Source organism: Falco punctatus (genome assembly GCF_963210335.1).
Source record: "Falco punctatus genome assembly, chromosome: 19".
In the NCBI taxonomy this organism is placed as follows: domain Eukaryota; kingdom Metazoa; phylum Chordata; class Aves; order Falconiformes; family Falconidae; genus Falco; species Falco punctatus.
Genome location: NC_137599.1, coordinates 3,833,648 through 3,857,198, shown reverse-complemented (window position 1 = coordinate 3,857,198; position 23,551 = coordinate 3,833,648). Strand labels below are relative to the sequence as shown.

Here is a 23,551-nt window from a genome sequence, read left to right as displayed (position 1 = left end):
TGTTCCAGGCAGCAGAGCTCGCCTGCCAGGACACAGCCACCCACGTGGGCCTCGGCAAAGGCTACAGCAAGGACAGGGGTTACCCAGAGGTGGAGGAGCCCTTTCACACCGCACCTTCCTCAAGAGAGTCAGGTACCTCCCAAGGAAAGGATTTATAGGTAGGTGCGCCTCCAACTGCTGCAACTCTTTCCAATGAATGAGACCAGTAGCTTGCTTCTATTTGCTCTCTCAATCTGCAGCATTCCCAAAGATTCTACATTTATCCAGTATTCCTTAGGCTACCCTCTGACCAGCCAGTTTTCCTTCCAGAAGGGGAACTGCATGACATTTGAGCTCGACGTTTCACTCGGGTTTACCTGTCGAGTCAGTGCAACCGATCAATAGCTGTAGAGCAGTTCTGGAAATCGGCGAGATCAGGTTCTCATAATTGAGGGGCAGTAACCTCCAAAGGGCAGAGATTTATAACCACCAGATCAGAGAGCTGGGAGTCAATAAATACACTCTTGTGTTTCCAGTTCAGCAAGACAGAGAGGCAGCTGATGAGGGGAAGACGTTGGAGGTAATAGACAAGCGTCATAGATTTCTGATGCTGGTCCTGAAAGTGCCAGCCACAACCCACCACACAGAAGATGTTTCAGCTTTGCTATCCAGTCACTCACATTCCTGTTCGTACAGCAAAGTTGCAACCGCTCTCGGCACAGACAGCAGAGCTGTCTTTTCCTGAGCCAAGTGCTTTCGGCACTTGTGTGGGGAGAAGCGCACGTTACCGGGTGACAGCACGTACAGCCAGCGTAACACACCTTCCAGGCAGTATCCCTTCACCACACAAGTTCACACAACATTAAGCAGGTAGGAAAGGTAAGACAGACACTGTTCTTCAAGGAAAATCCCCTAAACACAAGAGTTCTGCTCATGACAAACACTCTGACAGCTGGATGCAAATATACCTAATATTCTCACGCTTCTTTACCATTGTTTACTCATTATACACAAGATCTATTCTAGTGGCTTATTCCTCAGGATGTGATGATGCTTTGGGACCAGCCAGAAATAAATTCTCAGCAGTCATCTCTTCCTAATGTAATTTTTTCCAGAACTTTTTTCCCCCCCCCGTGTGTGTTGCTGTTATTGCGATGGCTTTGCTGTTACTCCTGCTACATCAACAGTACAAAGCCCACCAGGAACCACCATAAATCTATCACCCCCAACAGGATGCAAAGTTCCTTTCTGGTTATAGTAAATAATTAACATGTAACATTACAGCATGTCCCAGCTGTACCCTTAGAGTGTACCATCTAGGGCAAAGGGACTACCCTTAGCATTAAAGGGTTGCCAAGCAGAGCTGAACTATCTCGTGCAATTTGCATGAGAATGAATAGTGATAATGAAGAACAAGGACAGGAGCAAATCTCAATTTGTGGGTCGAGCACTTAAGAGGAAGGCAAGAGAGTTACTAGAAAGTGCATTCATCTTTTTCGGGCTGTATACTGCACAGATGGCTGATGTCATCTGAGCCTCGACGCCGTGCCTAGGGTCTGCAGGCAGGTCAGAAGGGGCGATGCACCATCCTTAGTGCTGAGAAGACTGCCGTGATGAGATCTGCCAGGAACGAATTCTGGCCTGGCCAGGCCAAGGCTCCAAAAGCCACCCGAACTGCACAAGCATCACCTCAAAAGGAGAGCAGCAGACACCCTTTGGTTCCACTCCTGTCCCACCACGCAGGGCCTGGTGGGAGCATCGAGCTCTCTGTACCGGACAGACACCGGCGTACAGCATATTGTCATTGACACCTATTTAAGAGGCTCAGCGGAGCAAAGGAAACCAGAGCTGCCCATGACCCATGACCAGAAGGTCAGTGCTTTTAACCTGAGCCCAAGAGGGATGTTCTTCCCTGCAGCACTAGGGCTGTCAGTGCCAGGTCAGCCTGAGGGACTCGCCGTCTCCCTGCTCTGGTGACCCACAGACCGAGCCACAAACTTTGCCACAGCCGAGCTTCCAGGAGGGAGATAAGCAGCTCCCACCCAACCCTGTAAAACATTCCCACGAAGGTTTCCGTGAGACAGTCTGCAGAAGACCTTCTGCTTGGTGTTCAGGCTTGGGGATGAGGTGACGCCACACGAGTGGCGTGCCCTTCGCTCCATGAAGCCAGGCACAGGGGAGCACAGAGAGCTCCCTCCCCGCTCCCTGCAGCCGGGGAGGGCAGCCACGCACAGCCCTCTGCAGCCCACTCCTCTTTCTGAAGAACATATCAACAGATACCAGCCTACGTAGGAATCATAGAATCATTTAGTTCGGGAAAGACCTTTAAGATCATCGAGTCCAACCATTAACTCAGCACTGCCAAGTCCACCACTAAACCATGTCCCTGTGTGCCACATCTACACGTCTTCTAAACACCTCCAGGGATGGTGACTCCACCACGTCCCTGGGCAGCTTGTTCCAGTGCTTGACAACTCTTTCCATGAAGGAGTTTGTCCCAATATCCAACCAAACCTCCCCTGGCACAACTCGTTTCCTCTTGTTGTATCGCTTGTTACTCGGGAGAGGAGACCGACCCCACCTCACTGCAACCTCCTCTCAGGTAGCTGATGAGGTCCCACCAAGCTAAACACCCCCAGTTCCCTCAGCTGCTCCTCACAGGACTTGTGCATCCAGCCCCGTTGCCCACCTCTGGACACGTTCCAGCACCTCAACGTCCTTCTTGTCACGAGGGGCCCAAAACTGAGCAGCGTTTGAGGTGCAGCCTGACAGTGCCGAGTACAGGGGGACGGTCAGCACAGAGCCACGCTATTTCTGATACTGTTTCTGATGCAAAGTGTTTAAAGGGTGGCTTGAGTCTGGTTCTAGGTAAACAAAAAAAAAGAAGAAAGAATAGCTGAAGATACTTTGCACCAGAGAGTCACTGCTTAGCCAGAGCCCCTGGTTAGGAGATTAATAACTGCTCTGTTGGCCATTGTGGAACTACGGACAGGTATCAGGTGAGAAAGCAAAGCAGCAGAAAGGGAGGTATCTCAGGGGAGCTTATTAGCTGAAATAGCTAATGGCACCTGAAGTGCCTCTGACGTTCTTGCTGAGCTGCTGCCTTGTGGCACCTGTTTCCATTTCCCTGAATTAATTTCACGCATGTTCTGGAGGCTCTGCCCTCGCCGTCCTTCCTGCTCTGATTCTGTGGGGCCGCGATGCGGCGTGTTCCTCGGCAGGGTCCGGCCACGCCGCGTCCGCCAAACCGCTTTCCACCTCCTTGAAGATTTTCACCCAATTAAAGAACCCCAAACCAAATGAACCCAACCTCACGAAGGGGAAAGGTTATCGAAGGAAAACAAACGCTATTGAGCAGTCCAGCAGATAGGGTGTTTTACAAGCACTTGCAAGAACGCACATAACGGAGAAATTAGGAGATCGGCCTACTTTTAAGAGCAACAGAGCAAGAGATGAGCGCAGGCAGCCGCGTGGCACCTTGGCGGGGCTGCGGCCTGTCCCACTGCTCCTGCCCAGGGATGCCAAGGCCTCGCCGGCTGCGGACCCCCGGGAGGCTGCGGCTCTGCCTCTGGGATGGCTCCCCAGGGGCTGCTCCCAGCCATGGTGGGGGTCCCGCCAGCTGCAGGGGCTTCTCCCCAGCCTGCCCTGGAGGCACCACCCCGGCCTGGCCCTGTATGGCAGAGTGGCCTGCGGCCACCCCCGCTCAGCACCGGTGCCTTTAGCCCAGCGTCACCCCTGGTTCAGCGCAGGGCGAGCCCCGGGTGCCTTGCACCCTGCCAGGCACCCTGTCCCCTACCGGGCACCCTTGTCCCCTGCCGGGCACCCTTGTCCCCTTGCAGGCCGCGCGCAGGCGGCCGCAGAACACGGCCCAGCATGGCTGCCACGACCCTGCACGCTGGCCCAGCACTGCGCGGGGTGCCCTGGCATATGGTGCCTGCCTGCCTGCCCCTGGGGCTGCTTAAACACAGCGAGGACCCCCAGGATCCAACAACACCCAAGATGAGACGCACAGGGAATGGCCTCCAGCCACCTTCCCTCCCAGAGGGCAGGGCTGGGAGCTCGGCTTTCTACATGGCAGCAGCACCCGTGTGCCTTCAGGACACCGAGCAGCCCTGCAGCAGCACCCGTGTGCCTTCAGGACACCGAGCAGCACCTGCAGCAGCACCCGTGTGCCCTCAGGGCACCAACCAGCCCTGCAGCAGCACCCGTGTGCCCTCAGGGCACCGAGCGGCGCCTGCAGCAGCACCCGTGTGCCCTCAGGGCACCAACCAGCCCTGCAGCAGCACCCGTGTGCCCTCAGGGCACCGAGCAGCCCTGCAGCAGCACCCGTGTGCCCTCAGAGCACCGAGCAGCACCTGCAGCAGCACCCGTGTGCCCTCAGAGCACCGAGCAGCCCTGCAGCAGCACCCATCTGCCCTCAGGGCACCGAGCAGCAGCTGCGTCACCCCACAGGTCCTCACCCCTTCGCTGGCTCTGCTCAGCCGAGCGCTCCCTCCTTGACAGCACAGCCTGTGCCCCCAGCACGTGGCTCCCTCGGAGGACAGGCTACTGCAGCCCCTGCGGCTGCTGGTGGCTGGTCTTCTTCCAAACACCTGGAAGCAGAGGTGGCCAGGGAATTCCTGCTGATCCTGCCTCAGAGCCAGGCCGAGAGCTTCATTTCTGTGGAGGTCAAACACAGGTGGAGCCTGGAGGGTGTGGGAGAGAAACGCAGCATTCCAATTACTGCAGTAAAAACCAAATCAACCCCAAAGCCATGGGTCCACCTCAACTTTCCAGGGAGCCAGGCTTACACACAGGGGGATAGGGCAGAGCAGAATCTTCTACAACATGCACGTTTAAATCCTAAATGGACATGGTGGAGATTTAACCAAAGGCAAGAGATGTCTAAGAGTTTAAAAGACTTGTCCCCACACCTCTAATAGATTTTGTTTCCTGAACTTGAAGAAAATCTAACACTGGATTTCCATCAGCAGGCTTTTCAGACCCTGTGGCTGCAGCAGACCTAAATGGTAGAAACTAACATTCACACTCCAAAATAGCCAGGATCTGCTGCTGATCAAGTATGATCCAGTTCACTTCTACCTCCTTGCCTTTTCTCTAGTAAAAGTAATCTAATATTGACCTCAGACAGGAGACTTTTCTACACTAAACAAAAAAAGCACTGCTTTCAGCATCGCTTGCAGAGCAGAGCCATGCTCGGAGAGACCCCCAGGCCCACCAGCCACAAGAACTATAGGATCACAAGAACTATAGGATCATTTTTGATTCAAGGAAACAAACATCTCCAGATCAGCATAGTCCCAGTTCTCCACCTCCAGTGTATGGACAGACCAGCCAGAGGATTTATGTAGGTTAGAGAATATGCACATACAAAACCCATTTGCTAAAATCAGATACTCAGTCACCGTATTCCCAGCTGGCTTGAAAGAACAATACATTCATAAATGAAAAATTCCATGAAACTGCTAATGGGTCAGTATCACAGCCTTCTGCAATTGTCACACAAATCTCATGAAAACTGCATTACAAAAAAACAAAACCCCCATTGTGTAAGTAGCACATTGCTGTCACACTGGCTCCGGTAACAACCCCATTAATGAGGTTCAGGTAGTTACTATAACAGATGGAACATGTACGGGGCTGGCTGTAAAAATCATATTTATCTTTCTTGCATTAAGGGGAAAAGGCTGGGTTTGGATACGTGAGTGTGCATGCATGCACACATGAATATGAGTTCTTCTTTCCCTTGTGACAATCAGCCAACACGTGCCAATCAGCCTACGGCACACGCTGCTGGGGTTGGAGACAAAGGATTGTTTGCTCCATCCATTCGGAACACTTCCTATCTCCCCGAGAGTTCCCCTGCCAGGTGAGGGACACATCAAGCTCTGGGGAATCAGAGCGGGGACAGGAACCAGCACTGCTTGGTCCACGCTACTTCCATGTTCCATGAGCCACAGAGCTGTCACTGAGTAGGGAGGTTCAGACGGCTTGGAACTCCTCAGAGGAACCACACAGCATTTTTACATTGCTCCCTGGTCTTCCAGAGGGAGAGTGGGTGGCAGGGGGGAAGCAGCAAGCTACACCCCATCACCCCCTGACGGCTGGTACCATTTTGCCAGCCTCCTGTGGGAACCGCGCTCATATTATTATCCTTCCATTTATTCTTGCTCGGCTATTCTCAGCCCCGTTTTGCCCCCTGTTCACTTGTAGCTAACTACTGTCAGTTTGTTCTCTGCCAACAGTAACCCCAGGGCTTTGGCAGCCCAAGTTCTCCCCCTTAACCAGCGCTGAAGCCTCTTTTCAACACCTTAACCAAACCGTACTGGAAGCAGGGAGCCACCCAGGCCTGGCGGAGGGCTGCTCCTTGGCTGCAGGTGCTGCCGTTGCTGCCACTAAGGAGGCTGGAGACAGGGCAAGCACACCACCTCTCCTGGCACGTCCATAAAACCCTCTGCCCCACACCAGCCCCGTCTGCAGCACAAGACCTGCTAAAGGCAAGGTGGCTACTTGCTGCTGACAAAGGGACACACGCAAAGATTGCAGACACACACACACGTACTTCCATTACTCAGGAAAATTTTAGCCGTTACACTAAACGTAGCGCCTCCAAAAAGACACGTAGCCTCTGCTGGCAGAGTTTTTGCCTTGAGGTAAGAAACTTGTGCTACCACTTCTAGCGCATTCAGGCAGTACAGCTAAAATGAACCATTTGGCTACAATTTATACCGTTTAAAATAAGGCAGCTCATTTAGACGGAGGCAGGTTGGCAAGTGCTTACAGGAGCACAGGAGAGCTGAAGAACACCTTCCCCCGCAAGGGGCTACAACACCTATACAGTTATCTAAGCACCGCCAGGACAGAGCATTAAGCCTGTGGTTTAATCCTAGGATCAGGCAGCTTATTTTCAGTTTTTTACCAACTAAAAATCACATAAACAGTAGAAGACATTAGGATGTTGCACTCAGAAATCTCAGAGCAGCCAAGAGGCTGGTAAAACTTGCTTAAAAAAAAAAATAATAATGTGTAAGTGGATCAAGCTTGTAAGCCAGCATTCTTGTTTCACAGGCTAGTTTTAGATGTAGGGTATTCCCAAAGCAAGCAGCTGAGGTCAACATGGAAAAGTTTCTGTAAGGGAATTGAAGCCTATTACTGAAAAAACTACACCAAGGAAAGAAATAACACACACAGAACAGATGACAATTGTTCACTTGTAAAAAAGAAAATCCTCTGTTGATGTATTTCCCCCTACTGTAAAGAGGCTACACTGGAGAAGCAAATACAAAATCAATTTGCAACAGAAATACCTCAAAGGATGTTGTACAACTGGGACTTCCACTGTGTACATTTTCTCTTCTACATCTTTCATTTGACTCTTGAAAGTCAAGTGCAAATTTTCATAGAAAACAGTAACAGATGTACCTGCAGAGCTCATGGAAGGAAAATACGCTTGGAAGAGTATTCAGTAGGACAACCTTCTCTGCCTAATGCCAGAATGAAAAAAGCCTCCAAACTTACAAACTTTCTAATTCTATTTAACTTTATGTTAACTATTTAACACCATGGGAAAGCTCAGGGCATTTATACAACATCATAAAACATTATATACAACATTCCTGCCCACCTTTGTACACAAGTACAGATTTCCTGTATAGCTGCTCCTCAGTGTGAAACATTCTTCAAATTCATGGAGTGTAGAATGACCAGCCAACTTAATTCTACTCTTTCCAACAATAATTTTAGCAAATGTCTCAGCTTTGGGAACAAAATAAAAAATAAAAATTGGGTGCCTGCAGCTGTGGAGTCAAATACGTTTCATCTGTTTGCAACAGAAAAATAGAATTTACAGATCGCTTCAGCATGAGCACAGACTGGATAGTCAATTTGTTTTTAAACAAGCAACTGTTACACAACATTTTACAGACATTTTAGCTGTAAGAGTATATCCTATTAAAAAAAAAAAACCCAACAGTTGTGATGTCACCAAACAATGTGAGTGGAAATAAAACACATGACACATTGTCTAGAAAGTCTAAACATCTGTAACCACTTACGTCCACAGACAGAGCCGTGCTACAGAGTGGATGTGGTTAATTACCGTTTGATATACTAGCCCTCAGCACACAGGAGATGGTGATGAAGGATAAGGCTTGCAGTCTGACCTGTGCCGTTGTCCAAGTATAACTGACGTTCTAGCTGGGTTTCAAGGGATCCTTCCTTCCTTCGCCCAAAGCTGCAGATGCTAAGTACCTCACCACAGATGGCTTGCATGAAAGACAAATCGTTACACTGAACAGGAAAACGCAAAAAATAGGAAAAATGGAGAATAAGCGGCTCCCAAAAAACATCCACCGTCCAAGAGCATAAGAAGAAATAAATCCCTTGCAGCAGGGTAAAGAAACAAACTATTCCAGCATCTATTTGCCTGATCATTAAGAACACAGTTACGGTGGTGGACAACTATTTTTTAATCATTATCTTTTTGCTGTTCTTCAGCTCAGCGCCCAGATCTCCAAGTCTTAAGTTTTGTTTCTTAAAAGAAGAATGACTAAAGAACTGCTCCAAGAACTGTTTCTGAAATGACTCAACACACTGAGAAGACTCAGGGCCACCAGCTGTGGAATCCGAGGGGCAGCCAACACAAGCACACATCGCCCCCGTGTGCTTTTGCTCTGAAAACACTTCTTTTCCGATCATTTTGTAGGTAAGCTTCAACTGACATTCGCCTTTCTTTCAGGACACTTGCAACAGTGGAAAAACTGCAGTCCCACAACTACAAACCCAGTCAGAGTCCAGGGGGGAACCAGGCTCATCGCCGCCTGAATGCACGTGATATCCTCCAAGCGTTGGGCTCCTCGTAGCGATTGTACAGGGGCTCCAGCCGCTGCTGCTTTTTCTGTTTGCTCAGCTTGGTTGGATCAGAAACCTTGAAGAAAGCTGGTGCAAATTCCACCAGCCAGCGAGGATCGATAGTCGTCACTTCACGCATATATTCCTTGGTGGTCAGCACCAGTTCATGATACACCACCCTGTGAAAAGGGAGAGCAACTTTGGAAATCACTTTTTCCAAACAAGAAGAGACAAGACAAAGGCTGGAGTATCTAAGCTTGCCCCTTTATTTCAGTTTCACCCTCCTTCAGTAGAAGGCTCCTTACAAGCTACAACGCAGGCTCCAAAAGAACCATCCAGAAGAACTATCTTCTTTTTCCCCCTCCTACTTCACAACTACTCTTCAGCGTAGAACTACTTCAATCCATTTAAAACAATTCTCTCTTCCCTCGCCCTCCAACACTCTGTGTTTTAAACTCACTTCCACAACACAGAAACACAAAGCCGTGGGCTGCCAGCCTGGCCCTGGCTCACAAAACAATTCTCACCTCTGTGCAGGCACTGATTTTAGCAGCAGAAAGAGCCAAAAGCTCTTGAAATTTTCTCAGTCTGCTCACTGCTGAGAAATCAGCAGCCTATACTTCCATCTGTACTCCACAAATAGCGCACACCACAACCTTTTCAGTTTTGAAGTCTGAACCGAAAGAGAAAATTACGTGATGCTGCCTTTCTTACCATTCTGGCTGCCTGTTGAAGAGAGCACTGGATGGGTGGATATAGACAACTTGTTGATCAATGAGTGTCCGATAACCCTCCTGGGGATCCTTCTTTGCTGCATTTCGGAAGAAGCCACTACAGATGGCCTTCTGGACTCGAACTGTTGCCTTCCCACAGGATACCACATCCAGCTTGTGCCTGTCAGAGAAGAATTAAAGAGAAAAAAAATATTTAAGAGTTCTCCAGTTTTGGGTGCAGTGACCAACATCAGATTGTTTAGCTACTACACTGTAAGAACACTAAGGAAACAAATTCCTTCTTGGCATGCTCACCTGTCCATAATGCCCAACATCTGCTTGCGGATGTCCTGTGCCCTGCGTAAGGATCGGGCCTGGATAAAATTTTCATAGCACCAGGGGTTTGAAAACTTATTATTCTTCCAGGAATTGTACACAGCCAGCAGAGTGAGGTGGTCACCTTCTGTTTGATGGAACTTGGCTTTCTTTTGATCAGCAAGCGCTTGTTTATCCTAACACATAAAATATGTATCAATCAGGTATCATATCACATCATAGAGACAATCCTCATGCAACATGAAGGACAGTTTTACCACAACTTCTTAAGTCTCTCAAGAACCATGATATAAGTGGGAAAACAACATAAAATTTTGAGTGGTGAGTGACTAAGGACCAAGTAACGAGAATCTAAAGGTTACGGGGATTGCTCTCACTAAGCCAAAACTACACCTGTATGAAAGGAAAGCCTAGACCCATCCTGCCAAAGAGACCTCATGTAGACTCTCCTAAAGACTCTCCCATGGGTGACAAGAACTTCACCAGACATGATGAAAAACTGGTTTTGTCTGGTTGGGTTTTTTCCTGATACTTTTTATTCAATTTCAGTCCCTATTTTCAAAAGGATGCTTCAAAGTAAATGGCTCATTTACGCTGTACGAAGCATATGCATGCATTGAACTACCTAGTTTTTTATTCCTCTAGAAGAACCTCAATTACACATCAACCAAGGTGCTGAAGCTTTGACCCTGCTGGCCTACCCACCTCTCCCCACTTCTCCGACCTGAAGATAAAACATTAATCAAACACTGTGGCTACACAGATTAGAACTGAAGTTAACAGGCTGCACTGCAGCAGGCCAACATAACGAAGAAAAAACAGATTCAAGAGGAGGCTGCCGTTGAGGAATCCTACCACAGCATAGTCTGCTGCTTGCTGACTTAAAAGAAATCAGCACAGCATAGGATTGCCATGAAAAAAATACCTTCTGCGTATCTGAAAATGATAAAGGCGTTCTGAACAACAGAGCCAGGACTGACTTGGTTTAGGGTTGTATGTGTTTACTGGGGAATGCAAAAGAGAATATGAGACTTCTAACTTCCATCTTCCCATCTGCAAAGAAACCACCAACGTACACACCTACAGGGTACTTAACCAAAAAGTACAACAGAAATGTGACGTATGAGCAGTAAAACCGAGCTACAGGTTTATTTTGGCAAATAGGCTCACTCTCTAACACCCGAGGCAGGCACACAAAAAGCACCCAAACTGTAACACTGCTGCTTCTTGGCTGCATTCCTTACCTTTGGCCTGTAGAACACATTCTGTACAGAGAGCATGGAGACTATTGTTAACATTTCCTCACTGCATCCCAGATGTACGGACATGATCAACATCTTACACAACATAGGCTCCAAGGGAAATTCTGCCATCTGCAAGAAAGGTGTTTCAGGGTACCCTGCAACATCTTGGGAAAATCTCGAGTTTTTTCTCAAGGCATTGCTCTTTCTTCATGCTTCCCTTCTTAAGTGGCGTGCTTTACACCCAGAGTAACTTTACTCAACATGAAGCAAATTATTTATCCATATTCACTATCACAAGAATATCCCAACACTTAGAAATTTTTAAACATTAATAAAAGTAACCTTATGAATGAGGAGAAATATTAGCAGCTCCTTAAAAAGCAGAAGGTACATAACTATGGTAAGCAAAAAGTTACCAATAAAGCGTAAGAGAATAATAGGAAAAGGAAACCAACAGTGCCAGGCAAGTCCTTATACACGTACTCTCCTGTCACCCCCTAAATATTTGCAACCCAGCCCACGCTAAGAAGTATTCTATTTTGCCTACCCTGCGCCCAAGTCGAGTGAGCAGTCCCTCATCATCCAGAGCTCCCAGAGTGTACAGCTGCTCCATGGCAGTTATCAGCGTTTCCATCGGGGGAGCATCCATGAAGTCAAAGGAGAGCAAATCATTGATGCCCATAGCCTAAACAGAGGGAGGGGAAAAAACTCAAGTTAAAACACTGAGAAGGAAGACACCAAACTCCAGCCAGAGACACGTAACCCTCAAACAATGAGGCACTACAGAACTTTAAGCAACGCTAGCCTCAGGTCCTTATCCTGACTGTAACGGCAGTCACAAACACATGGCTGTATTTCTACACTTGAGATAATCTGCAGTGGCTTTCACCCACCATTCAGTTTGCTGGTCTCTTTGGTACCGGTTCCATACATCTCCCAGGCAAGATGATTCAATTGAGGAGACACACAGGCTAAATGCTGGTTTTGTGGACTTCCTGCCTTGTAAACCAGTGTGGCTTGACAGCTCCAACGCACACTAAATACATCTCCACCCTTCCCCTTGTTCCCAGAAAGGGGGAAAGGCAACAGCTTCCCCAGCTGCTATGTACTGGGTTAGATCCAGCCTGTGGTCTCCCAGAGGGGTGGTACACGTTTGGAATATGTGTAAGTTTGGAGATCAAAAATCACTTTAAAAAAGCATCTTATCAGTTAACAACATAAGATTCCTGTTCCTCAAACCTCCTGCAGCTAACTGTTCTGTGCAGCTGAGGCCAGTCATTTAGGTGGATATTCAACATTACAACCCTCAATAGCAAAATGGAGGAGCAAGCTCAGTGCCTGAGAATTGGATTTGATGTAGTCTCCCCTCCAAAATACCTCCGTTCACTAGAAGGATCTGAAACTACCAAGCACTTCACGAAGCTCATAAAGGCACAGACTCATCTACTGAAATGCTTATGATCGTGTTGGCTTGTTACAAGTTGCTGAAATACCCACCTTCAAGGAAAGCACCGTACTGGCCAAATTTGTTCTCTGGATTTCAGGCACATTGGTGGTTAGCATTTCATCTCGATAAGCACGCTCTGTGTATAGCCTATAGCATTTTCCTGGGCCTGTTCTTCCAGCCCTTCCTGCTCGCTGCTTTGCTTGAGCCTAAAGGTTACAAGACATCTCAGTGAACAGGTCTGAACAGGCACAGGTGAAAACAAGTAAAATAAAATCATTATTCACAAGTTTTTTCCTATTATTAGAAAGAGATTTTCAATACAACCCAGGAAAGTATGTACTCTTTAGGCACAGCCTCAAGGCCTCTCAGAAAGTTATCAGAAATGTGGTTTCATTATTGTCTTCGCTTTACTTCCATGTGCTTGAATGCCACATCATCAAGATACACATTACTAGTGGGGGGGTGGGGGAAGTAAAAAATAAAAAAAATAAATAAAAAGAGAGTCAAACACAGAACGCCTACCTGTGAAATCGGTGTAACAACCAGCTGGTCAATCCCAGTCTTGGAGTTATAAACTTTCTGCTTCACAAAGCCAGGATCAACTACATAATATATTCCATCAATAGTCAAAGATGTTTCAGCAATGTTAGTGGCAATGACAACCTGCAAACAACAGTTTGATTCAGCACCAGTTCTGTGTCTGGTTGCCAAGCCAACCATGTTCCTCAACTTAATCCACTCTACCTGATGCAAGCAGTTTGTTATAAATGCAACTACTATCACTTAAAAGAGAAACTGTTCACAGAGGAAGAGAAAGAAGAGTTATCTACTGTCAAAGATGGACAGGTTTTAAGTATCTGCATTTGGTTTAGATTTGGGCAATACGGCAGAAAAGCATGATAAAATCTATAATTAAAAGCAAGTGAAAGATCGTTGTAAGTTCGTAAGCAGACTGCACTGACGTCAGGGGGAATTCCCGCCTACCACTCAAACACAGTGCGTATTTGGAGAAAAGCATCTTCCAGAAAACTATCTCAAGATATTCACTAGCTGTTTTGGTAGGAAATTTACATCCATCCAACAGGAACTGCATTTAGATCTCATTAAAGTTAATATCCTTGAAAGGCAGCATTAAAAAACACGTCGAGCACATTCCACACAGAGGTCTGCTAAACCGTATGTTTTCATATACATTTTCAACGGCTTAGATAACACGTACAGGCATGTATGCAACCAAAAACATGCTCTACGCTACGTATGACACCTTTTCTCCAAAATTACACCATTTTGTCTGAAGACAAACTAACAGAATCAGAAATGCTAAAAAAAAAAAAAGTATGATTAGCAGCATAATACACCTCATCATTACAATATATCAGCAGAAGATGAAGCCACACTTAGCTGAAATTACCTTTCTGCTTCCTGGTGGGGCTGGGTCAAAGATCCTGGTTTGCATTTCACTGGGTAGAGCTGAATATACTGGTAGGATAATTAACTCTGGCACATCAGGTCCTAGAGATTTCATCCTCTCATAGAGGATTTCACAGGCAGTGTCAATCTCTTCCTGACCAGTCAGAAACACCAAAATGTCACCTACACAGGAAAGAAATGAAAACACCCACAGAATCAATTCTGTTCTGTGCAGCTCCTGCATGGCCACATTTCGATCCCTCACCTTTTCCGTTTAAAGCAGAGGATCCCCAAGTCTTGCTAGCCCCTGGGCAGCAACTCTTAGCCAGAAGCAATATACTTCTGTCTCTCACTCAACTTTTTCAACATTTTATTTACTGTATTTGCAAACAGCAGATGGTCGTGCCAAGAGCATTTTGCCCATGTTACTAATACATGATCCGTGACTTACAGAATGACCTTGCTCATAGGTATTAAGAGTCCTTGAATCACCAATAACTCTACACCATTCTCCGCTCACCTGGTGGCTCTGTTAAGTGGATCTGCATTACTGTTATCAGACTGGCATCCAAATAATCTGTCTCTGGCTCTTTTGTGTACAGTATTTCTACTGGGTATGTTCTGCCAGGAATTGTGAAAATCGGTGCTTCGTAGAAATACTGAGAGAATTTCACAGCATCCAGCGTCGCTGACGTCACTATCAGCTTCATATCCTGCCGTTTCTGCACCGTCTATAGCAGGATAGAAAGTTCTCAGGTCATTTATTGCCTTCGGGACTATTAACATACACCACTTGACTTAAGTCAGAGAAATATGACCAGGAGTATCAGGCATTTTAATGCCCGAGTAGACAGCAACTCATTCCAGCCTCAGAATTTCAAAAAATTGACTGCTAAGGTCGCATTTCAAACCTTTCTTAGCAGCACCTATTACAGAAAGCCTTTGTCAGAGAGGGAAGAGCAAAGCAAGAACACTCCTCTACTCATCCACCATTATGAGCATCGTGGATTGCCAATTCTCATTGTTTCTGCTGAATTTTACCTGCTTTGTCTTCACACAAAAGCTCATCTTATGAAAATTTGGACTACAAACCCTTACGAGCATTTGCTTTGCTTCAGAAAAGACTCAGAGCACGCGAATGAACTTGACTTGTGTGACCTTGCCTTTCCCTGTGTGCTCCTACCCACACACAGCATACAGAGGACACTGAAGCAATAAAAATCAGATGTGACATTACCTTCTTCAGCAGTCCGAAGAGCACATCGGTGTGTATGGTCCTCTCATGGGCTTCATCCAGCATGATAATGGCATACTGGGTCAGATCAGGATCTATCAAGCACTCCCTCAGTAACATACCATCCGTCATGTATTTGATAACAGTTTCAGGGCTGGTGCAGTCTTCAAAGCGAATGGTGTAGCCAACCTAGAAAGAAGAGTTGCACAGAAACTGAAGCTACGGATTTAAGTTATTGGCACTGTTAATTCCCAGTTTTATTATTCTGCGAGCTCATTTCACAGCCTGCGAGGGAACAGACACATGAACACACAAGCAAACTAGCTCCAGTACTGATTTTTCCCATTTTTACTCATGCTTATTTTGGCATGTCCTTCAGCATGGAAATTCACCTCCTGTCCCAAGCAGCATCCGAATTCCTCCGACACCCTCTTCGCAACAGACATTGCAGCCACTCTGCGAGGCTGAGTACATCCAATCTTTCCTCTTGATGTATACCCTGCCTCAGCCAGGTATTGGGTAATCTGTGTTGTTTTCCCAGATCCCGTCTCTCCAATAACGATCAGAATCTGGTTGTCATGCACAGCCTAGAAAAGATCGTAATAGAAACACTTGTCAAAATAAATTAAAAAAAAAAACAACCAAAAAACACCAAAAGAACCCAAGAAAGCAAACAAAATCAACATAGCGTATCTAGGACTAGACTGAGCACCTATTGCTCTTTCTCCAGCTGACCAAACCAAAAATCATACAAGTGTTCTTACTGATCAAGTCAGCAAACTGCTTAACCATTTATCTGGCTCATCGCTTGCCGACACAATCCTGGTTTCAATTTTGACTTACATCAACAAATATCTGGAGCTTTAATGAAGTATACAGCTATATACGATCCTTTAAAATAATTATTCCAAACTACAGCTCTGCACTTAAAATTATCAACTGGCTATGCACCTGTCAATAAGCTGAACCAAGAATACTTACTTTAAACTATTGCTTGCTCAAACAAGAATGCCATTTCAAGAGTCTTACTTGTATCAGCTGCTCCTTCAGTCTGAAGATTGGGAGACTCTCTCTCTGCTCAATGATGGAAAGCTGCGTCTTCTTACCATAAGAAGCTTTGTTGCCACCAAATGCATGTTTCTTCCATTCTGGGATATCATTGGGCATCATCCCAATACCTCGCATGTTTGCAGCTATTTGTCTTCCATCCACTAGGAAAGAAACAATTTCACCACTGCATGTAGTTTCACACAGCACAGACCCTGATGATCCTGCTCCTACTGTTCCAATACGCATGCTTTCTATATTTGTGTATTTAAGTATTTTTTTTAAGTTTCTACTGAGATGTGTTCAGACATACCATCAGGGAGAGGATCCACCCAGTGTGTGTTGAGTCCCATGGGGATAGAATCCATCTCTGCTTCTCTCTGGGCTTGTTTAAGTTCTCGTCTCTCTTTAGCTAAAGCACTCTGCATCATTGCAGCCTGGGACAAGGAACCATCTGGATTCTGGAAAGTAAGTAAAAAGATTTCAAGCGCTCCCAGTCCTCCAGTAAGAAAAAGCAGAACAGAGAAAGTACGTTCTAACACACTTATGTGACACGAAACGTGCATTAGCCTGCAGCAGCAACCAGTTTTATTATTCCACTTATTATTCTACAGTTAAGGAAGAAACCAGCCTGATAAGTAAAGAAAGGACCTTCAGTTCAGTGGTAATGTTTTTCAGGGCTCCCAGGTGGAAATGTCCAGGTGGAAAACTGGTTATTAAATTCCACAATATTTATTTAATTAAATCAACCATATTGGTTTTAGTCCTGGAAATCTCTTACCTTTACTATTTTGATGGGACTCATATCCATGCTCTGTTTAGTATGACCTCGAAGGAATGGTGGCTCTTCTTCAACCAACTCAATCTCAAGGTCCTCATCTAAAATCCACAAGTGACAATTTTTATAGAAAAGCTAAAGATCTTTCAGGTACACAAAAGTACCTCTTCAAGCAGTGCTTGACAAAGTACTTAGGTAGTTTTAAAAGTGAAAACACCACAAATAAAAAGAATGCACAGACAGGGCACATCCAAACGTCACTAATAATAAGGCTAGAGCAACCCTAGCTCCAAATGTTTACGACAGCAAATTGTGAGATGCTTCACATCCTCTTGTATCAACATCTCTTTCTGAATCAAAACACAATCCGAAACACAAGGAATTTACAACAACAAGACGACTACTTGGAAATCCTACCTTCTTCATCATCAACTTTAGGAAGAATCCCAGTCTCCTCATCAAAGTCAGGAAACTCTTCCTTGGAAAGCACATTAGCTGCAATCATCTGGGAAGAGAATGTATACAACATGAATTTGCTCCCATAAATGAATATAACTCATACCTACAAGGTCTGGCTATTGCCAGACCTGTAAAACAGGAACAAAGAAATGTTGTGATTTCAGGAAAAGGAATGGTTCTACATTCTAGCACCTCAACCCAAGTCATCCAGCCTCTGAGCAAACAGTCCTTTTGTTATTCTAAATACCATGAGTGTGAGACAGCTGGCTTCGGCATGGCAGGGCTGCACCGATAACCAAATACCACCCAAGTGTCACCAGAGTTATCCCCCAGCTCACAGTGATCTCTGGAGGTTACCTGGCCCAACTCAAAGCAGAGCTAACTTTACAGTTAGAACTAGCTAAAGTCCCAAATCACAAGAAGGTGGCAATTTAGAGGTGAGGAGTAAGTTAGACGAACAGCAATGGAGCTGTATTCTAGTTCACGAAACCTGCTAGCAACTTTTCTGACACCCTATTTCCCTCAGTAAAAAACACACCTGCTTTATTTCCCATTTCTCTGGGTCTGAAATTCGGGTGAGGCGTTTCCGTTCAAGGCTATCATCCTCCACCTCCGGGGCGTTCACCAGCGACAAGTGACTGGGTCTGTCCGGGTTTCTCATAGAAGTTTCTTCATTGCTCTCTCCAACCAGGTTTCTCCTCCGGTTTGGGTTCAAATCTTCCCCAGTGTCTTGATCAACATCCTACATTACGAGTGATTAATTAATCAGTTCTATCTCCATTGCACTTCCCTTTATCTATTAACTCTAACACAGGAGGAAAAAGCAGAGTACACTTCTCAGAGAAACTACTGCAGACAACAGCCCATATACAGAAAATGCTGGTTTGCATGCTTTTTTTTTTACTTTTTTTCAGGTGGTACTGTGAAGTAAGTATACCCCAAGGCCTGGAACACTCTACTCTGCCTTGGCAATAGCAGTGATTTAATGTAAAATGAAATACTTCCCTGATACTGAAACAGGAAGACAAACATAGCAACAGCTTGAGGTTTGCCTTGTCACTTAGCTAACACGCCAAGTGGAAACATTCTTAGGAACACTACATCAAAAACAAGAACCCACAGAAAATGAGTAAACAGTAACAAGCCACTTAAATACAGAACAGTAACTCAATTTGTTTAACTCCCACTTGGATGGTTACGTATTAGTTTTCAACAGACAGATAAAAAAATAGCAAAAAGACGTAATCTTTAAGAATTTTGGCGCCATGCATTCTATTATAAGCACTATAGAAAGTCTTCCATACCTTCATGCTCAGGCTTGTTTTGGAGCCAGTAAAGGATAACACTTTGACTTTTACTCTTTGTCCTTTGCTCACAACATCAGCAACATTGGCAACCCGTCCTTCTCTTCGAAGCTCTGAGATGTGGACCAAGCCCTCCCAACGCTTCCTGCAGGTGAAACAAACAGAGGGACATGAGACGTACGTTATTACTCCGACAGCTCCTCCGATCATTCAGAGTCTGAATTAAAATGTTTTGTTGTCCACCAATTGTGTGAGTTCGTAAACTGGTTTTTATAGGAACATTCTCTGCTGTCGAATTTATTTTGCTGAAACAGACCCTCATTTTGGCATCAAAGCCAAGCATCCCTTATTGTAGGCTCACAACCTCTTTAAGATACTAGCAGAAAAGAGAAAATCGGATGGAATAGTAGCAGATTCATTGTGAACATCAGAAGGTACCTTAGTCCTTCCAGCTGCACAAAGCATCCAAATTGCATTATACTCGTGACTTTGCCATTGTAGATGTCTCCAATGGAAGGCTCCTCAGGTGGCGGACGGTCTATGTGCTTGTCTCTCCATCTCTCGTTGCTTTTCTCATTGTACTTCTCTCGGTCCTTACGGTCCCTACTGGGACTCCGACTTCTGCTCCTTGACCGGTATCTGGATTTTCCCCTGTTCCTATCCCGAGACCTAGAGCGAGATCTGTGCCTTCGTTTCCTGTCCCTGCTACGACTTCGGCTCCTCCTCCTTTTCTTTGCCCTAAGAAACAAACATTACACATTTGCAGTGAAATTCCACGTATGAACAGAGCGAGCAGGCAATGCAAACGGCCAATACTCATCCCGCAAAGACATACTAGCAACCTACCGGTGGTCACTGCTCCTCTGCTTGGCCTGCCTGTCCACACTAGGCATCAGAGCTTCAAGCTCTTTAAGCGCGTCAGCTGCCACTTTCACATCATCTTCATCCAGCATATTCTGCAAGAACAGAGAACCATTCTGTAAGGCGGCTGATAAAAAGTCTGTAACAGAGAATTAATCCCCAGGAAGGACAACCACATGCATATCTATTTAGAAGGAATGTAAAATAAAGAAAGATCAGACACATTGTGTGATGGCAGGGGGGCAGTAATAAAGCTATCGCCCTATTTTGGCACAATATTGAGACAATTCTGCTTTTATACAAAAGACAGCTTAATCTCAACACTTCAAGTTATTACAGAAATATAAAACACCAGTCCCTTGTAGCATCTATATGTCCAAAATATTTATCTAGTTTGTAATCCATCGTTACTTTGAACATTATAGAAGGAAGGCCAGGCTACACATTTCAGGTCACAAGAGCCTCATCTTTCTGGTATTCTGCAAAACAGTATGAACGTGGCGACTGCCGTAACGGCTGTTCTTGGTAACTGTATACAATAACACCGGCCTGTGCCTCTTTTGGATTTCACTTCTCATAGTCCCGCTTTTATGCATGCATTAGTGTGACACACTCGCATTAACATGAAAAAAACCTTGAAAATAAGAGGGGAAAAAAAATATAAATTAATTACGTTTTCACATGCTCACAAAATAAAACTGAAATTATGACCTTACCCTAACGTTGGGATTGTCTGGCCTGCAAAGGGCTGGAAACAATTCCTTCAACTTTTCCTTCTCTGATTTGGGTTTGACAACTGTCTCTGATTTTGAGATGTAAAACAAAAAAAAAAAAACCAAACTTAGAAGAACAAGAATTATTTGCTCTTGATTTTTCTGTAACTGAACATAAAGTTTAACTTCCACCTGAATGCAAAGGTTGATATACACGATACAGAGATCCATTTCAAAAATTACAGTGTTACCTTCCTACAAAATAAACTCCGATTAGTCAATCTGTGAAATACAGAAATACTCTGAATAGTGTACTCAGTACGTTTTGAGCGCCTAAACAGCTTTGCTAATCTACCACTAACAACAGAGAGACTCTGACTGCAATGATAAGATAAAAGGTCTTGCCTTACAGGACTAGAGCAATAAATTACGTTGACCTCACCAAACAGGGCCAAAACCTACAAAAGACTTAAGAGTTTCGTTTTCCTTTTTACACTGAACCGTTAAGAGGGACAAGATTACGCCTACCTTTGCTAGTAGATGGTTTTGGTGGAGGCCGCATTGTCTGTATGAGGCGCAGCAAATTACTGATAAGAGAATCCTGAAAAATTTAATAAAATACTTCAATCTAAGAAATAACCGGAACGCTGTTTTTCATTATTAGAAGGCACAAGTGAGGGTTTATTAGCAGGACAAGAAGCTCAATTCTGAAGATGCAGGTTCATTTTTAGAAAGTAACACTGGATTTCATGTACGTCCTAAAAAGAGGTAAGTTGAATCGGAGATGACTATGATAAATCCATGTAAATGACTTTTCTACTTATCACCTTTAACCACCTATTTAATCCAACGATAGTTATTTCCGAGGAACTCATGATCGCAGCATCCAAGTATCATTAAAAGACTTACAACAACATTTGCCTTTGTGAAAAATTGTTTCTTCTGTATTTTATACACTCAACAAGAAAATAAGCAGTTCCAAGTTCTCAGAAGGATGCTTTACAAAGATTACAAAAGTTTAAAAAAAAGGAGAGGGGGGAGGCTTTGCTTGATGAGATGGGCATATTCAAAAGCTAATTAGTGTACAGCTTTCCAGCTGAAGAAGACCAATAATCACTCCTCACACTTAAAACAAAAAAGTCTACAAAACATACAAGGACAAGAACAACACATAAATAACGCTCAGATCTCACTTACGGTGAACTCAGCACCATTCTTTTGAAGAACTGCTTTAAACGTGTCAAACGTAGTGTTTTTCTCAGCAAGACTTATCACAAACTCGGCTGTGAAGAAACAGCAGAAAGGAAATTAGAACAAATAATTAAAAGGCAGTGTAAGTACTTGGTGTTTGGGTCAAGGCTGCCACAACGGCAGGGCCCAGGGCAGCCCACCACGCTCGGACAAGCCCCAGTGCTGCTCGCAGCAGCAGCGGCCGCCTCCCGAGGCCTCTCGCAGGAGCCCAGAGCGAAGCGCGTTTTTAAGAAAAATCACGGGGGTTTCCTCACTTCGAAAAGCCGCTTGACAAGACGCGTCCCGGTCGCCAGAAACGGCTACGCCCGCCCTTCCCCCCGCCGGGCTAGGCCCGCGCCGCGGCAGAGACCGGCCAGCCATGCCCCGGCAGCCCTGCCGCGCTCACCCAGGTCCTTGTCGTTGATGCCCAGGTGGTTGTCCAGCTCCGTGCAGACCTTGGAGACCAGCGACAAGTACTCGAGCTTCGCGAGCTCCTCCATGGCCGCCAGGTCCGCCATGATCCCGCCCGCCACCGCGCACGCGCCGCGCTACTTCCGGATCCGGGGCGCGACCGCCCCGGCCGGCGACGCGGGCGCTGACCATAGAGAGGGCGGGGGGGGGTGCCAGAGCGACTCGTGCCTGGGGCCACTCTGTGACACCGGCTTTGTGACCTGCGGCGGCAGGGGCGGAGCGGTAGCGCCGCAGACCCTCGCACGGGGCACAACCCAGCGGAATTAAAATTTGTAACTCAGGGTAGGTTATAAAGCAGTGCGTTTCATTCGCCGGCGGGCATCAGGGTGGACAATTCTAAAAGCACCCACTGCCCCACTTCTTTGTGCACGTGTGATTTAAAGTTTACATTCATACATATTCCATCGATGCCCGAGAATAGGCTGGGTTAGGGTAATTAGCCTGCCAAGAAGCCATTAGCAGAAGTTTCTTCCCATTTGCGCTTGCACACTGTCTCCTGGTGCGGATCGTGGGGGTCGCTGAGGATGAAGGCTCAGGAGTCTCCCTCTTGTCACCTTCCCTCTTCGTGCAGACTCAGTCGTGTCCCCAGTTCCTTCCAAACCAAAACCCAGGACAGACCCGGTTTTCCTGGCTCAGGGCACAGACGTTCACATACCGGTGTCGTCTTATCAGCACAGGAGCATCCCAGCCCCACTTTACCAGTGCAGCGGGCCCCAGGACCCGGCCTAACTTGCAAAGTCACCTGTGAAGCTCCTCTTTGTACATGCAACGAGAATTTTAATTATTCTGAGTTTTCCGTATCCTATTAATCCAGTGATTTCTAAGCTTTCTATCACAGCTGGCACAGCTACCCCATCCAGCCTCTGCCCCCCAGGACGGTGAGTCTCGGCTGCACATCTCTCCCCCCAGCTTCCCCAGGAGCAGGTACTGGGGCACAGCTGGAACAGCTGCAGCAGAGGGACCCACCAGCCGGGCAGATGCAGAAGGCACCGCAGAGTCCCGACACGCAGGGAGGCTGCTGGAGTGGGACACGGAGCTTCTCCATCCCTGCTCCAGGGAGAAAGCCGATAGCTACTGCTCCAGCCTCTTGGGATGGAGGGGGCCATGAGGAGCAGCCCTGCAACAGTCCCGGGAGATGCGCTGGCTTGGGAAGCGCGTTTTGGGGTAGGAGCAGAGACTGTCTCCAATAGTCCAACTATTCCAATGCCCTGGCTCCATCCTTCAGTGGGACCGACACAGGAACATGCTGAACCGCTGAGAAAAGATTTCAGTCCAGCAACTCCCAGGCTCTTATTTGACCCTCTGGGATGCACCAGGCAGCTCCTAAACTGCAACCCAAGGGGTAACTCTTAACCTCGCTCATGTGGGGGGATCCCACTGCCACCCTCAGAGGAGAGGAGGCTGCTGAGGCTGCTCCTCCTGTAAAGTGTTGGGTAATTCTGCAGCTTTAGACAAAAACAACCAACCCCCCCCCC

The 23,551-nt window shown here is 46.3% G+C and overlaps 2 protein-coding genes across 2 annotated transcripts in view; one reads left to right on the top strand and one right to left on the bottom strand.

Annotated features, from left to right (window-relative positions):
* Positions 1 to 7,707, top strand: part of ETV4 (ETS variant transcription factor 4) — a gene marked incomplete at its 3' end in the record, with an annotated part of 35,336 nt that extends 27,629 nt beyond the window's left edge. The window contains exon 13 of the transcript XR_013924582.1: positions 516 to 7,707. The remainder of the gene's footprint in view (positions 1 to 515) is intronic.
* A 767-nt stretch (positions 7,708 to 8,474) lies between these two features.
* Positions 8,475 to 23,482, bottom strand: DHX8 (DEAH-box helicase 8). The gene is made up of 23 exons (XM_080369859.1): positions 22,012 to 23,482; positions 21,573 to 21,658; positions 20,904 to 20,976; positions 20,379 to 20,464; positions 19,648 to 19,757; positions 19,240 to 19,539; positions 18,802 to 18,946; positions 18,036 to 18,239; positions 17,456 to 17,543; positions 17,042 to 17,139; positions 16,574 to 16,721; positions 16,243 to 16,424; positions 15,606 to 15,800; positions 15,217 to 15,402; positions 14,500 to 14,710; positions 13,981 to 14,162; positions 13,092 to 13,232; positions 12,620 to 12,775; positions 11,670 to 11,807; positions 11,123 to 11,251; positions 9,858 to 10,054; positions 9,544 to 9,723; positions 8,475 to 9,008 (listed from the first exon to the last, which is right to left on the bottom strand). The coding sequence occupies exons 1-23, from the start codon at positions 22,121 to 22,123 to the stop codon at positions 8,789 to 8,791; spliced, it is 3,567 nt and encodes a 1,188-aa protein (XP_080225985.1). The 5' UTR covers positions 22,124 to 23,482; the 3' UTR covers positions 8,475 to 8,788.
* Positions 23,483 to 23,551: the final 69 nt, after the last annotated feature.

Coding starts and splice junctions, on each gene's coding strand:
- DHX8 (XM_080369859.1), bottom strand. CDS start 22,123: ATGGCGGACCTGGCGGCCATGGAGGAGCTCGCGAAGCTCGAGTACTTG. Junction 16,722..17,041: donor GTCCCATCAAAATAGTAAAG/GTAAGAGATTTC, acceptor CTTACTTTCCAG/AATCCAGATGGTTCCTTGTC. Junction 9,009..9,543: donor TTCAACAGGCAGCCAGAATG/GTAAGAAAGGCA, acceptor CCCTTTTCACAG/GGTGGTGTATCATGAACTGG.